Below are 17564 nucleotides of genomic sequence, written 5' to 3' on the forward strand. Positions count from 1 at the left end.
CATGCCCCCCATGTGCATAATCTAAAAAAAGAGAAAGGACTCCATCAGCACACTGAACCTACTCAATCCATTCAAAGCTATAAACATCTCAATCATATTTTCTCATAGGTGCCATGGTCTCCAGGCAACTAAAAGTCTTTTTTGTTGAACTGAAGCCTTTTCCAGTAAGAGTACCCTTTTGTTCCTCACTAATCTTGTTGCTCTTCTCTGCACCCATTCAACAGATCCAACATCTTTCCTAAACTGAGGCCGCCTCCAGACCTATGTGCAGTACTCAAGATGTGGCCTGACCATTGCCTTAGACAATGGGATCATCACCTCCTTGTCCCTGCTGGAAATATTTCTGTATATCATTCACAAAACACCATGAGTTGTCCTGGGGGGGCTATCTGCCCTGCTTAGAGAACTTCATATCCAACTTCATAATCACCTCTGGCAGTGAGCTAGATGATTTTGTAACAACTGAGAGCAAAGTGGAGGAGAAATTGTTGAAGATAATCATAAGAAAGGCACCTGGGGTGGATGGGTTCTATCCAGTTATATTAAAGGATGCAGCAAAGGAAGAAAGCAAACCCTTAGCCATAATTATGAGAGCTTCCTTGGACTCAGGGAAAGCACCCATGGACTGGAGATGTGCAAATGTGACCCCAATTCACAAAGGAGGATCAAAGGGCGACACAAGTAATTACAGACCTGTTAGTTTAACTTCTGTTCCAGGGAAATTAATGGAGGCATTGGTTAAAGAAGCACTGCAGAATCATCTAGACAAGACTTTAGTTGTAGCTTGAACACAGCATGCATTTCTTAAGGGGAAGTCTTGTCTGACCAATCTGATTGGATACTATGTGGTCACAAAGGAACTGGATGCAAAGAATAATTTTGATATCACATATTTGGATCTTAAAAAGGCTATTGATACTGCTGCACAAATTGGAGCAGTGTGGTGTTGGAGACAAATTTCTGCTCTAGATAAAGAGATGGTTTGTTTGTTTGTTATTTGGTTTTTTAGGAGCATTAGCAACTAAGGCCATATTGCTCCAGGGATATGCAGTGGACATTCCCTGACCTCTCTGCATTCTCCATATTTGGTGGTCACGGGCTCGAACTCCGGTCTAATCAAGAAGCGTGTGCTACACACTGCTGCTCCTGCCCACCTGGCTATGGGGGTGCCAAAAAAGGATGGTTGAGTAGGAAAAGACAGAGTGGTAATCAATGGACACTGCTCTTCTTGGACTAATGTTATTAGTGGAGTTCCCCAGGGTTCAGTGTTTGGTCCATTGTTGTTTTCTGTATTTATTAATGATATCGATGATGGTATATCAGGCTTAATGTCTAAGTTTGTAGATGATATGAAGGTCAGCAGGGTTTTTAAGGACACTAATGACAGTACACTACTGCAACAGGATCTAGAAAAGTTGAGCAGATGGGCTGAGAGGTGGCAACTGAAGTTTAACATTGACAAATGTAAATTACTGCATATGGGAAGTAGTAACTCCAGAGTAACGTATCAACTGTGTGGTACTACATTGACAGTGGTAGAGAATGAAAAGGACCTGGGGGTAATTGTACAGTCAGACATGAAGTTTTCTGAGCAGTGCAAGAAGTCTACAAGAGTAACTCATGGTGTCTTGTCAATGATATACAGGAATTTTTCTAGCAAGGATAAGGAGGTGATTATCCCCTTGTATAAGGCAATGGTCAGGCCACACCTTGAGTACTGTATACAGGTCTGGAGGCCTCATTTTAAGAAGGATGTAGAGCTGCTGGAACGAGTACAGAGAAAGGCAACAAGATTAGTGAATGGAACAAAGGGTTGCTCTTACGAAGAAAGAGCTTAAGTTTTGCAAATTGCAGTGTCTGAAGACTAGGTACCAGCAAGGTGATCTGACTGAGGTGTACAAGGCCTTAAATGGTTTGAGCATGCTCAATGCTGATGGGATTCTCTCTTGTTCAGAATAATCACCTGAGAGGGCATAAATTCAAATTGAGGAAAGACAGTTGTAGGTTAGATGTGCAGAAGTTTGCCTTTAGCCAGCGGGTGGTTGATTGGTGGAACAAACTTCCATCTGTTGTTGTGGAAGTTGTTAGCTTAAATAGATTCAATGCTGAACTAGACAAACATTTGGAGCGAGTGGATGGGTGAAATGAGAAGGGTGTTTTTTGTTTTTTTTTTTTGGCTGATGCTGTATAAGCTTGCTTTCTTGCATCATATGCCTTTACTAATGCTAATTGCACAGTTAGCCCCATGTCTTTCATTGTTCCCTACACGAAACATTAATTGGGCTAAATTTAGAGCATCTCTGAACCTTGACTTTAAAGCGACAGCTCCAAACCTTAACAGCCTCTCTGCAGCTGAATATGCTTTTTATGTACAGTCATCCCTCTTCAGAGCCACTGAATATGCTGCCAAGCGAAAGAAAGTGCATACTCCTTGGTGGACACGGGAACTTACCGATCTCCGAAAACAAACGCATGTGGCACGGAGAGCCTTTCAACGACGAAGGCACTGGCCTGATCCTGAAGTTAATGCTCTCAAGCAAGAGTACAAGGAGAAGCGAAAAATCTACCATAAAGTCATCGCAGAGAACAAATTAAGGTCTTGGAGACAACTGGTTTCCCAAGCAGGGAACACTGACCCCTGGGGGCTCATATACAAGATCTGTAGGAACAAAATTATCTGCCCAAATATATACAACACAGTACAATATCAAAACAGTGAAACATAGGACTGGAACTCAACAGTTGAAAAAATCATTGAAGACATCTTTCCTGAAGATGATCCCAATCTTGACAATATGCACCAAATTCAGATTCGAGCAGACAATGCCACTTACGAAGGTACCCGGGACGTTGATCTTTTCACTGCTGTTGAACTTGGTGCTGTGTTGACCAAGATGAATCCCAAAAAGTGTCCAGGCCTTGATCTGGTAGAAAATGCAGTCATCACCAGATTTCATGAGCTCTACCCTAATATTTTGTTAAATCTTTACAATAAGTGCCTCTTGGAAGGCATATTTCCCAATTTATGGAAGCAGGCACTGCTTAAAATTATTCAAAAACTGGGAAAACCTAATATGGACCCAAGAGTGTACCGTCCAATCTCTCTGTTAGCCAACCTGGGAAAGCTGTTTGAAAGAATGATTGGTCCCAGAATCCAAACTATCCTAAACTCACAAAACCTTTCATCCAACTCGCAGTATGGCTTCAATAAAGGATCCTCCGCGGAAGATGCCAAAGCAGCCCTTGTAAAACACTGTACACATTCCACAGCAGTCTATGAGATGGCTATATCTTTGTGGATTTTGAGGGTGCTTTCGATACCCTTTGGTGGGAGAGTTCCCTCAGGTCCCTTAGATTGGCAAACTGCAATCAATATCTTTACAAAGTCATAAGATCTTACTTCAGTAACAGATCAATTCAGGTCACTGCCCAACACCTCTCATATTCAAAATTTATAAACAGAGGTTGCCCACAGGGGTCAGTGCTAGGACCACTCCTTTGGAACTCCATACTTGACCAGTGGCTCACCAGAAGCTTTGACAACTGCATCAATTTCGCCTATGCAGACAACTTGGTTATTTGCATTGCAGGAAGGTCCAGGAGAACCCTTGAGGACCGTGTAAAGAATGTCCTGGATGATCTCACATAAATTAAAAATATCAAACACAAAAACAAAGCTAATGATCCTCAAAAACAGGTTGGATTACTGCAGACCCCTAAAGCGCTTATTCATGGGAAGCAAATTCCATATGTTGCACAACCTAAACACCTTGGCATAATATTGGACGACAGGCTCAGTTTCCAACCACACGTGAACAGCTTAGCAAACAAAACCAAAGCCTTCACTGCAGCCACCATCAGGATCTCCTGTTCGGATTGGGGACTCACCAAAAGAACTCTGTCTCTCTACTATAAAGCTGTGTTCTTGCTGATTGCCTCCTATGCTGCTGGGGTCTGGTTCCATAGGGTCACTAACAGTAAAATTCGGGCCAAACTCCTTCCCATGCAAAGAACTATGCTGCTTGCAACACACCGAGTAACAAGAACAACATCAACTAATGCACTGCAGGTTCTATCTGGGGGCCTTCCTCTGGATCTGTATATAGCTTCTAGAGGTTTCATCTACAAACACAAAAGAGGCCTACCAACCTCACTCCTTGGAATGGACTGCAATCCTACTACAAATATCAAACAGCAAAAAATAAACCTATGGAATAAACTCCTCTCCCTTTGGCAGGTTAGATGGGATGAAAGTCCCACTGGAGCGGTCACCAGACTTTTTATCCCGGACGTCACCTTTGCCATGAATAAGCCACATTGTAATTGGTTCTACCCACCCATGAGCAAATCCTACATCCTAACAGGACATGGTGCTCTTAAAGCGAAACTGTTCCAATTCGGACTGGCGACAAATCCTCATTGCTCCTGTGGGGAAGAGGAATCCTGGAACCTCCTATTGTCCTGTCCCAACTATGAAGAACAACGGACAACACTTAAAAATAAGGTTCAGAACATCTCAGAAGTCAATCTTAAAGCCTTAATTGAAAATGAGACTAACTTTCAAGCCCTCCAAATCTTCACCAATGAAGTCTTCAGCAGAAGAATGCAGATGCTTCACCACACTGGATAATTCAACAAATTCTTGCTGAGCTGTTCTGTGTCACCTACCAGTCATCCTGGACTTGAATTCTCTTAATCTCTGAGGTTGCTCAGAGATGTCAACCACTGGTGTTTTTTTTTTATTTTATATTTATTTATTATTAATTGATATATTTTATTTATTATTTTATTTTTATTAATTTTTTTATTTATTTATTATTATATATATATATATTTTTTTTTCCCTGCTAGTACTCAGGATTGGGCATCCTGAGTACGGGATTGCTGGCATCCACTGGTATTGCACTACCTCCGGTGGATGCAGGATTTTAGCGCATTACCGAAGCACAGATAGTTGATTATGTCCGGCTCCACGTGCCTTGGGATGGGCATCAGGCAGCAGTTGCTCAGGTGTTGGCTGCTCACATTTCAAGCCCTGATTACACAGATTCTGTAGTCAAGATAGAGACAATTTGTGGAGATAGACCCAGGTCCTGGAGCCGCTACAAACAGGCCACATACATACCCATATCCTGAGTGTGGCACCACACAACTGGTATGTTAATATGTGATTACTGCTCCCCATATGAAGTACCTTGCATATGTCAATATTAAACTTCAACTGTCATTTCCCAGCCCATTTGCCTAATTTGTCTAGATCCTGTCACAGTAGCATACCCTGATTACTATCATTAACCACCCAGTCAACCTTTGTATCATCTGCAAACTTCGACATTAAGCCCGATCTGCTTTCATTAATATCATTAATAAATATATAAAACAACAATGGCCATAGTACTGAACCCTGGGGATCTCCACTAATAATATTAGTCCAAGAAGAGCAGTGACCATTGATAAATATTGTCTTTTCATACTCAACCACTCCTGTATTCATAGCAGTAACTTACCCTTAATGCCACAAGGCTCCATAAATTAGAGCAGTCTTTTATGCACATTCATTCATTCATTTATTGATTGATTAGAAGATAAAATGGACAAGGCATAATTCCTTATGGGTTTAGGTAATTAACTATATAATATGGGTGTAGATACACCATAGTTTACCCATAAATTTGAACTATGTATGTAGTGTAAAGGCATTTTAATTTTATGGGTATGCCTTTAAACTGCATACGTAGTTCAAATTTATGGGTAAACTATGGTGTATCTACACCCATATTATATAGTTAATTACCTAAACCCATAAGAAATTATGCCTTGTGCATTTCATCTTCTAATACATTATTATTTATACACCATTTGGCACCTCTCATATTGTGGAAATAACTTCGCAACTGTGATGGCATGTTGCATTACCAGGATACCTGCCCATTCACTGATGATGAAGCCAACTAGCTTCGAAACAATCGTCTGGGTGGTGGTATCCACTGAAAATAAATAACAATAGTCTTCTCTACTAGAGAAGCGTTTATTTGAAGTAGTGCAATACCAGCTATCTCGTTGTGAAGGCACCCACAATATGAGATATAATTAAAATGATGCCTTTACACTACATATGTAGTTCAAATTTACGGGTAAACTAGGGTGTATCTACACCGATATTATATAGTTAATTCATTTATTGAGTAAATGAATAAGTGACTGGTATGTTAATACTGTCTAAGTTTGCAGTGATATGAAGGTTGGCGGGGTGGTTAATGATAGTAATTAGGGTATGCTACTGCATCAGTGAAGTTTTTTGGCACCCCTCTTCATATCGACTTTCATTTCAAGATTGAAAGTGCACAATAGTATCAAAAGCTTTTTTTCTTTTCTGAGTAGCACAAACAATTTATGAATGAAGCATCCATAATGATTTAATTTGGCCATTTGCTGACAGAAAACCAGAAAAAAAATGTTAAAAAAGTTTGAAAAGTTATTTCACTTGACTGTGGAGAGAACAGGTTTGCATTAACATTTTGGACAAAATTCAAGCAAAACTAAACTTCCTGAATGACATCATTAATAGTAGTAGTAATGGTGTAATATAGTACAAGGAGCCACAGGTTTTGCTGCACTGGCTGAAAGAAAAAAAGAGCAAATAAGAGAAGGGAAGCAAATAATACAAATTATTTGCTTCCCTTCTCACATAGGTAACTATTCAGTTGACTGTTGAATTTATTCAATCTGCTAACCTCAATTACCTGCAAAGGCAACCTGTTCCAGCAATCAACAATTCACTGGCTAAAAGAAAAGAGAATGACAAGTATTTCAGTATAATGTTAAGATGAAAAGGCAGAACAGTGGAAGCCAGTGAATTTTCCAAAACTGGAAAAAAAAAAAAAAAAAAAAAAACAGATGAACAAATCAAAATTCATGTTCATTATTTTTTTTATCAAAAGATATCATTCACTCACAATTCAATCTCTAAGGGTAAACTGTCAATCAGACATTCATTTTTCTCAAGTACTTCAAGTTCTGAAGTTTTTGAGATAAAAAGTTGTGAACAGTGGTTAGAGAAGTGGATGTCGCATCGAGACAATGCACTATATCATACTGCATTATATCATCATGGCAGTTTTGGAATCAAAAATGGATCCTTCACAAGGAACATTTTTTTTGTGGATGTGAACACACACTCAGCAACTCATGCCCTGACCACTCAGCTACAGCTTTCTTTTTTAAATTTCACTAGTTTATTCTCAAAGAGTTTCATGGTTTATGCTGAGAATACACCATAAAACTTTCAAGGCAACTGAAGAAATTAGTTAATAATAAAAAATGGTATCCTTATTTTTCAATAATAAATTCTTTAAAATGATTTTAATCTACTAAAAAAACTGATTTATACAGACAGCTAAATATCAGTATTTCAAGTCTTTCTTACCTACTGCTGCTAAATTATTGACAACAGTATAATTGTCATCTGCTCCTAATTGGGAAGCAGGAAAAATAATGCTATGGAAAGGCACATTATCTTTTGCCATAAACTGGTACAATTGTACTAAATCAGGTCTTTTCCACCAATCTTTCCAATTTTCAGTGTAATTAGCTGTAATAGACAGATATCCAATTGGAGCATCAAACCAGACATAGAACACCTATAAAAGTATTAAAAAATATTTGTATACCTATATGCCCTCAAGAATATAAAGAAAAATTTATTTTTACTGGATAATTATGTATAAAAACATGATTAAACACATTTCCCAATATTTGAAAAAGTGATAAAGCTATTATTTTATAAAAGTATAAATTAATATTATAAAAATAATATTAACAATAAATTAATATTATTGTTAAAACCTTAAAAATGAAAATGACTTAATTCAAATTAAATAACAATCATTCACAATCATGAATGTTTTTTGGAGGCTAGATACTTTTTTTTGGCATAATATTTGTTGGGGATTTAAATAGCATGGTAAGAAATGGCAATTATCCTGGAGAACTATTTTAGGAAAATCTGGAGACAAAGATAAACCTAATAATAATGGTAACAGGTTTCTAGAATTTTGTGCAAGCCTTTCAGAATAAAGAATGACACAAGTTTTCGTGGAGCAAGCATAAGAGAAACACAACAGCTGTAACATAACTGCATCATCAATTCCCAAAGTGTGGTATGTGAAAGGTTTATATAAAGATGATATAATATAAATAAAATTGAACAAATTTATTTCTTATAATTTTTGCTTGATCAGGAAACCAGTCAATGTCTGTATTATTGCTAGTCTTGTTATCTACATAATGTAATAACAGGTTTAATTCAACGTAAACGCCTTGCTCTGGATGTTTGATTGCATTAGAAGAGATCCACGGATTATTATTTTAATTGCATCCACACTAACGATAAAATTCTTAATTCAGTTATTTCACATTTGGTCAATTTTACTGTTAAAAAAAAAAGTCTTAGGCAGAGGATATATATATATATATATATATATATATATATATATATATCTGTCCATGGCACAGTATCAGAGCCTAAACATTGACTGATTTCTAGAAAATTCAGTTTCTGAGATTTTCATAAAATTGCTGAGCAATTACAAGTTTTGTGAAAAACAGTTAATATAACAGTAATTTACATTTGATATAATTATTACACTACATTGTTAAATAAATGTCTGTGTAATAGCACTGACTGTTTCATAAATAATTATACATTTCCATCTTCAGAGAACTGGGCCAGGATGGAAATTACATGCATTCTGGCAGTGCTCAAACAGCATTCCCAGACTTTCCTTCTAAATTAATAATAATTAATTAATGCACATCATACACTGCAGTAGATAAATTACATGTGCAACTATGAAATGCAGCAAAGTTCTTTGTTTTGTTTATTTCACATACAAGGTGTGAACAAAGGGTTAGTGAAGTGAACTAATATTTAGGAGCTGAAGCTTACTAGCTTTTTGGTTGGATCTCCTTTGAAGTACAGCCAGGCCTTTCATAATGCAAGTTCGATTAATGCGTTTTTCAGTTAAATTATACTACTTTTCACAACACAAATTTTTCAGTTAGCACAACCTTTTTTTAAGTGATAGTTGAAAAAGATTTGAATCATGCACTAAGCTTACCGCATGTCAGGCGGGCAATAAACAAGCATTTGCCCGCTGCCCGCCTCACTGTGTTCCATCAACAATCAGAGGCAGACGTATTACTTGTTTATCTCCCGCTAATAAAGTCATGTGCAGACTTGCATTTAAAAATTCAAATTTTTAAATGCAAAAAATAATTTTAATTGTTAAATGAGCAGCGAAAATGTTACTGCAAAGGAGATAATGGTAAAAGAACTAGATGAAATCTTTCGCATCTCAAAGAATCTCAAACAAAAGGTTTGAGGTTCTCTGCAATATTTATTTCGCCAGGGCCTAGAGAGGATTGTTGTCGGTTATCAGAAATTGATTTATGAAAAAAAAGAAAGTTAACATTGTTCAAATGACTCTTCAAATATTTCCATAACAAATAGTTTCTCCATCGTGTATTTTATGCAATAAACATTTATTTCTATAATTATTTTCATTATCTTTTACATGGAATATAATTAAAAAGTTATTTAAAAGGTATTTTTAAAATACTGTATGGACATTCCTGAAGGTCATGGAACAATTATAATTTTTCCTGTTGATTATTATATTCGATTAAAGCATCTCCTTTTTGTGCAATGCGCTCAACAGGATGAATTAATCATGTTAATCAAGGCCAGCCTGTAGTCTACTTGGCACTGCACAGGCAGATTTCAGTGCTTTTGCAACTTCAGGAAGCATTTCTGATAGGTTTCTTTTTGAAATGCTATTAGTTGCTCTGATGCCTTCTGAATAATTCTCTCATTCATTGCAAATCTGTAATCTTTTCAAGGGGACTTTTAAACTTTGGAAAAAAAAAAAAAAAAAGCAAGGGTCCAAATCCAATGGGTATGGTAGATGGCAGACCACAGAAGGAGTGTTTTGCAAGAAGTCCTTGAATGGAGAGAAATGAGTTTACAAGAGCAGTACATCAGCAAAGATTCAGATATGCAACAACTCACCATTCTCTGTGCTCATCAGTGAGGTTCTAAGGCACAAATGTGGCTGAAATGAGTTGCATTCCCAAATCATGTGTTTAAACTAACTGACATATTCCATTAAGAAATACTAGTTTTACTAACAACTTTATAGATAATTAAACATTGATTATTGTGTCTTCTCTGAGAGATGTTTTCAACATTTTGTGGGTAGGCAACAAAACATCTTCTATTCAATGTGTGCTAATTGGGATTGACTGAAAATAAATGAGTAATTCGTGCACTACTGTGTCTAGATGAGCCACAGAATGTGCTGCAACAAGTTGCAATTTGCTACAGTACAGCAACTTCAAGATTCAGTCAGTCTCCAAACTTCATGATTACATTTTGAGCGTGTGTGTGTGTGCGTGCACGCATGTGTGTCTCAAGATGTGACAGGAAGGAGTTTATGATGAAAGTCTTGTTAATATCAATTTGGCCCTGGAGAGGTAATGCAAGACCCAGAAGTTTGAATGTTTCTCAGCAGAGCTAGTGCTTATTAAAAGAAGGGACTGTTTTTATTGAGATAGGATACACTTGAATAGAAAGGTAAAAGAATATTTCTTGGTACTATTGTGGCAAAGTTAGGTGACTAAGAATACTGCTACTTTGAGAGGAGGGGGGAGAAATACACAGACTGCAGTTTAACCCTGTGTTAGTTATGAAGGGTTGATTTAACCCTGACAATATTTCAGCAATTTGTCCTTCACTGACTCTCCACACAGCTGAAACTCCTAATAACTATTATTGAAAATGTTTCCTTTGAATTCTCTGCAGAAAATTCCAGAAATGTCTGTTAATTATCACACAAATGGTAAAAATTCATGATTAAGATAAACCTAATTATATGCACATGTTGACTGATATATATCATGAACAGTTATTGATAGTAAGTTTGCTTTACTGCCACGTGCTTTCCTCCAATTGGTAAAGCTCTCTGGCTTTATTACATTGATGCAATGTCCAGAAATCATGTTTGCTTCACATTTCACCTAGTGAGCACTCATGTCATTGACATGATCTGGTTTAATTTGGAAAAACAGCACAAATTTCACTGAAAACCAAAAACTTAAAATCTAGACCTCTTGGAAAAACAGAAGAAGGCATCTTTCTCAGACAACACACAAACGGGGACTGAATTTTAAATTAAAGACAATTTTTTTCCCCTTTCAAATCCAGGGATCAAATGGCTTCAACATAAAGAATATGAAAAATAAAGATATACCTTTCTGCATTTCTAGGAATAGAAATGAATAAATTAAATTATGAACTAACTTAATTAATAATAAGAGAAATTTCCTTATCCTCCTTATATAAAGTAAAAAATAACATTTTTTCCTTACTTTATCTTTGTAGCCTTCCAGTGGAACAGGTGTTCCCCATTTCAGATCTCTGCTAATACATCGGGGTTTCAGGCCATCTTTTAACCATGAAAAAGAGATTACTTTTGCAGTATTTGACCATAATCCATTTGCAGTTGCTTCATTCAAATGATCTTTAATTTTAGGCTCCAACTATGGTTAAAAAAAAGAGAGGAGATGGGATGGAATGGGAAGGGAGAACAGGGAAAGAGAAAAGAGAAGAATCTGTTTAAATTAGAATGGCACGTTAAACTTTCAGGCAGGTTAATGTTATTAGTATCTGCATGTATAACAATATCACTATTTGTAAACTTAACATAATTATTCTACAATATCTTTAATATTAACTACAATATTAACTTTTCTATGCTACATATCCTTATATGAGGGATGTTTGATAAGTTCGTGGCCTGAGTATGAAAGGGTTGTGGTATAGTGTTAAAAATTTCTGTACTTAATGTATAAATAGTTTCATGCAGTTTCAATAACATCTTTTTTTTAATCACGGATAAGTCAACAAAGCTATGTGAATGAGGAAAGAGGGACAAAATCAGTCACCATGCAGTCATCCAATTGTAAAAAAAAAAAAAAAAAGAGTCTAATGAGAAAAGCAATAGTCCCTTTTTATATGAATATAAAAAAAAATGTAAAGAATGTAAAGGCAATAGTCCCTTTATTTCAAATAACCATATCCTCAATTCATGAGGATATGGTTACAACATTCGAGGAGGATGCCCCTTCCTATTCCGTGGTTAAGAAGTAGGCAAGAAGAATTTAAACAAGGGAGGGAGAGCCTGGAAAATGACTCATGCTGTGGAAGGCCTGCAACATCCACCATTCCAGCAGTTGTTAACAGTGTGCATAATCTGGTGATGAGTGATCAACAAATGACAGTTTGACACATTGCCAGCATCTTGGCATCTCATCTGAATATGTAAGATGCCAAGATGCTGGCAATGTATCAAAATTTTATTGCATAATAACAGATGTTCTTTGCATTGTTTTTTAGCAGATCCAGCAAATTTCCTTACATGGTTTGCGACTGTGGATGAGACATGCATCCATCACTTTCAGCCAGAAACCAAGGAGCAGTGCAAACAGCAGAAACAGATTTTCTCCTTGTCCAAGAAACCAAGTTGATTCCTTCTGCTGGTATGATGACTGCACTGATTTTTTTGGATGCTGATGGGGTGTTGTTAGTGAATTACTAACAGTAATGCCAGAAAGTCACAGGGGTATATTATGCAAACCTTGTTAGGAAACACCAAAGTTCAATGCTGAGGAAAACTCAGCAAATGAGTCTTGCTGCATCAGGGCAACATGCCTACTCACAAGTCTGTCAATGCCATGGCTGCACTGCATGAATCTGGCTATGAAATCCTGGACCATCTCCCATATTTTCTAGATATAGCATCATCGGGCTTTTACCTATTTTCTAATTTGAAAAAAAATACTTGGCTGACATCCATTTTTCCAATAAAAGTAACATCATTACTGCAGAGGATGCATTCCTGGAGACCCAATAGAAAAACTTTCTTTGCGGCTGGTTGTTGTTGTTGTTGGTTTGGTTTTATTGGCGCATTAGCTACTAAGGCTATAATGTGCCAAGACCATGTCATTTATAAAAAAGTTTAAACTTTCAGTGACCTAATTAGTTAGGTCCCTATGTCCAAGGGTATAATAAATATATAAAGGAAAAGTGTATATTTTATATTCGATTAAAAATATTTATTGATTTTAAAAAGCTAAAAACAGCTGACACATTGTCATTGTCGGATAAAATCTGACTGAGTGTATATGGCTCAGTCAGATGATTAAAAGCAGTAAGACGGATATTTCTAAAATCTGGACAATCAATTAAAATGTGTCTCATGGATAAAACTGTGCCACAGTTCTCGCACATAGGACAGTCATCTGCCCTCAGCAAAAAAGAATGTGTAACATGACCGTGTCCTATGCGGAGACGAGCTAGAACAACTTCCTCCTTACGAATCCTGCGCAGACTAGACTGCCACGGTTCAATTACAGGCTTTATACGATGTAATTTATTCTCAGTCTGCCTATTCCACGAATCCTGCCATTGGGAATGTAACTTTTGCTGTACTATTTGCTTGTAGTCTGTATAGGGGACTAACAGGCAGCAGTTATTATTGGGAATTGCTGATTTGGCTGCGGCGTCAGCCAAATCATTTCCCCTAATCCCAATGTGGCTCGGAATCCAGCAGAAGCGGATGTCATATTCGCGTTCATGGAGAACGTGAATCTTCTTCTGAATGCTAGACAGAACTGGATGAGGATTATATCTAACAGATATTAAAGCCTGTAACATGCTAAGAGAGTCGGAATATAAAATGAACCGTTGGTATTGGCATTCACTAATGTGATCCAAGGCTAACTCTACAGCGTGCAGCTCTGCAGTAAATATACTGCATTCAGAGGGAATCTGCTCTGATATAGTGCTGTCTGTAAAGACAGCAGCAGATCCCACATATGATTCTGACTTCGAACCGTCTGTGTAGACTGGCTCGAAGTCGGAATATTCAGTTCGGTGTGCTGAATGAAGCTGCAGGTAGACACATGATGGAGTGTCCGACTTTCCCCAGTTTCTAAGCGACAAGTCGCATGCCGGGACACGAGCATGCCAGGGTGGAAAGGGTTGCTTTGATGTTTGGGCAACCTTGTCTACCTTTTTGCGGCTGGAATGAATACATTGCAGCATTGGCAGCAAAAGTGCCTTGACTCCAAAGGGGAAATATGTTGAAAAGTAACATGAACTTTTCAAATGTCCCTCGTACATTCCCTGTTTCTCTAATAACTGAATTACACAGAAATAATATTTTCTATTGGACCAGAGCCTTCTGCTCTGGTGATCCCTCTCTGCATCCATATACATGAATAAACAGAAACATTGTGTTACAGTTCTGAGTACCTGATGAATCTACAGCTTCATCAAATCATTTTCACAGACACTCAATCTTGTCGATCAAAACACCAAATTTTTGCTTCATTTTTTAACTGTCTTCTCAAAAAACGCATACAGGAGAAAAATTTGTACAAGCGGCACCATTAAATCCTGCTAGAGACAGATTCAAACACATGTCACATTCAGTATAAACAACACGATCATGACTCTGGATAATTTAAAAAATCAAGTTTCCAAGCAATCAATCAAAAGTTAACTGTTCTATTTCTGTGATCACTTCAGGTATTTAAATCCATTCCTCTCACATGTGTATCATCTGTATGGCAGTCAATATAACTTAAAGAAAAGATTAGTGTTCAACTTGCAACTTTTTTTTAATTACTTTTGTTTATTCCCCTTCACTTTATTTTTAATGCTTGTTTTAGTGGTTTTAAACTTGACACATTCAATGGGGTGCACTTCAGGAGAGGTTGAAATTTTTAATGATTTTCCAGCTTTCTTAGTTTCGTTCTTTTCACTTTTATCATATTTTACATTTTTTTTTAAAATTTCAAATCTTCTTTATAAGAATTTGGATATGCAAATTTATAGAGGTGAGTTATCTTTTTAAAAATAAATCACCTCTGTAAATTTCATCCAGCACTCTTAATGGTGTTCTTTTCACTTTCATTATTTTTTACAATTTTTTATTTATTTGCAAATCTTTATGAGAATTTAGATATGCAAATTTATAGAAGTGAACTTTCTTTAAAACAATAACTCATCTATATTTTAAAAAGAAATTTCTGGACATACTTTTTATTAGTATTTTGGATAACTAGAAGTCTTCAGGTCTATAACTTTGGATAGTATTATTATGTAGGGAGATGTGTCCTAACACTTTTATCAATTTATAACTTTTTTTTTTTTTTTTGTTAGTTGTTGGCGCATAGGCTTCTGTGGCCATAATGCACCTCCCAAGGTTTTTTTTTTTTTGCAGTACTTTGATCCAAGCCTGAGGTGGCTAGCCCAGTCAGCTATTTATAACTTATGTTATGCCATATAATCAATATATAAAGTCATAATTATATTCTTTGGATTAACTAACCTTGGGCAAGTCAAGAAAAAGATGTTGAGAACTCTTAAAAGATGGAACCGCTCCACATACTTTACAATGTGGCTGCTTTAATTCTGTAGTATTAATTAATTTGCCACATTTGTCACACTGGTCTCCTCGAGCATCTTCATAGAGGCAAAAAGGACACGTACCTTCTACAAACCTGTCAGCTAGAAACCTAGAATACATATTGTTAAAATATCTCATTTAAATAACACCTTACTGCAATCAAAAGACATTATTAAAATCTTAAGTGTAAATCTAATCCCATAAAAATCTATTTGTGGATCATCCTACCTGTCCACTACCAAAAGAAATACATTCCACTTGCTATGAACTTCATACAAAATGCTTAAGTCAACAATATTGTTATATGGGTGTATCAATAGTTTCCGTAACCTCCCAACTTACAAATACTATACATTCCTGAAAAATAGTTTGTACATCAGGAGCATTTTTCCAATATAATGACCCCTAAAAAAATAAAATATTCACTCCCAAAAATGTATTGATAACTGGAATAAGAATGAGATTTTAAAATAATATCTTTGTTGTAAGACAAAACATTTCACAGATGCAGCTTTCCACGAAGAAACACATTCCACAAAGGTAGCTTTCAATGAAGAAACATACAAAGGCAGCCACTAACAGAAATTACTGATATATATATATATGACTGCAGACTGTTGCCATGTTATGCTTAGCATTCACATTAGCTGAAAAATGCTCACCTTAGTTGAGTCAAGGTATAAAAAGAAATGCTTGCATTAGTCAAATTTGAAATGGTAGGCAGAGCAGTGTATTATTTTACAGTTTGTGGTACTTATATTTGTGTTGTAGTAGTGTCAGTTACTTTACTGCAAGCAAACAATAACAAAAAATGAATTCGGCAGTGATCCCAAATATAGTCCAATTATGATATCAAACTTTGTCATCTCCATCCTTCTCTTACCACAGTCCTTATACCTTCATACACAAGAGTATTATTCTTACTATTCTTATTCTTAGTATTATTCTTACTAACTTCTCTAATCCCATTCTTTCTAAACATTCATTGTGCTGACTGTCAATTTTCTAGTTGTCTGGACCGAGCTAGTAAAAATGTTGCAGCTTTTATACTATTGACCTTATTTTTCTAATGACCATACACTACTTGTTCATTTACCCAGTAGAATACATGTTTTCCATCCTGGTCCATGTCCTTCAAAATCTAGCTAAACCAGCCTAATCTGTAATAACCACAATATGTATCCCTATTAAAGAAATGGCTAATATATCATTTTGCTTAACAACTTCAATTATGAAATAGAAATTTTTGTATGCCCAACACTCAAATATATTTGGAGAAAATACTGATCCAAAATAAATCAATCCTTGGGTAAGCTGCACATTTCCAACCTAAAACATATTAGATGAGTATACGTACAACATAAAACATCCAGAAAAGCATATAATCTTTTTTATGATAAAGATGACCAGAGACACCTATTCATGGCTTTAAAGCACACACATTAATAGCTTCATTAGAAATCACATTAAATGCAGGATGCCACCAAATAAAACAAAACTGAAACTGCATAATAATCTATATGCCCATCGTGCACTGTGTGATAAAGATGACCAGAGACACCTACTCATGGCTTTAAAGTACACGCATTGATAACTTCATTAGGTCTGTATTTTAAAAATATAAAACAATTTCTGATATGCATTTGAAAAATACATATCAGAAACATCAGTAAACTCAAGAAGAAAACTGAACTTGCAATAAAACTGTAAAAGGGGTGTGATTTCTGGATTAACACTCCTAAGCAGTAAGACAAACACTCTGGAACCTGTTGTTGAAAAAAGGGAATATTACAAAATAAACTTAATGAATCTGTATGAGAAAAAAAAGACAGCGATTTTGGCCGCAAAGCCACTTCATGAACCAATGTTCATAGCTAAGGATAAGCCTCAAATTAGATTTTAATTACTTAAAGGATCAAATAAAACAGCCATAGAAGAACAACACAGGAGAACACATGAAGGTAAAAAAAATAACAAAATAATTTATTACATGGATTAATAATGAACTCTGGTCAAGCCAAGTTTAAGTAA

At 36.2% G+C, this 17564-nt stretch overlaps 1 protein-coding gene across 2 annotated transcripts in view; it reads right to left on the reverse strand.

Annotated features, from left to right (window-relative positions):
* MetRS (methionyl-tRNA synthetase 1) overlaps positions 1–17564 on the reverse strand; it is a 162697-nt gene that overhangs the window by 42459 nt on the left and 102674 nt on the right. For both annotated transcript variants that reach the window (XM_090381706.1, XM_090381705.1), the window contains exons 12-14: positions 15456–15642; positions 11428–11598; positions 7427–7640 (exon numbers count right to left, since the gene is read on the reverse strand). In XM_090381706.1, the coding sequence (XP_090237832.1) occupies positions 7427–7640; positions 11428–11598; positions 15456–15642 (572 nt within the window). The remainder of the gene's footprint in view (positions 1–7426; positions 7641–11427; positions 11599–15455; positions 15643–17564) is intronic.

This window comes from Mastigoproctus giganteus, chromosome 9 (genome assembly GCF_048544385.1).
Source record: "Mastigoproctus giganteus isolate SK-2022 chromosome 9, ASM4854438v1, whole genome shotgun sequence".
Taxonomy (NCBI): domain Eukaryota; kingdom Metazoa; phylum Arthropoda; class Arachnida; order Uropygi; family Thelyphonidae; genus Mastigoproctus; species Mastigoproctus giganteus.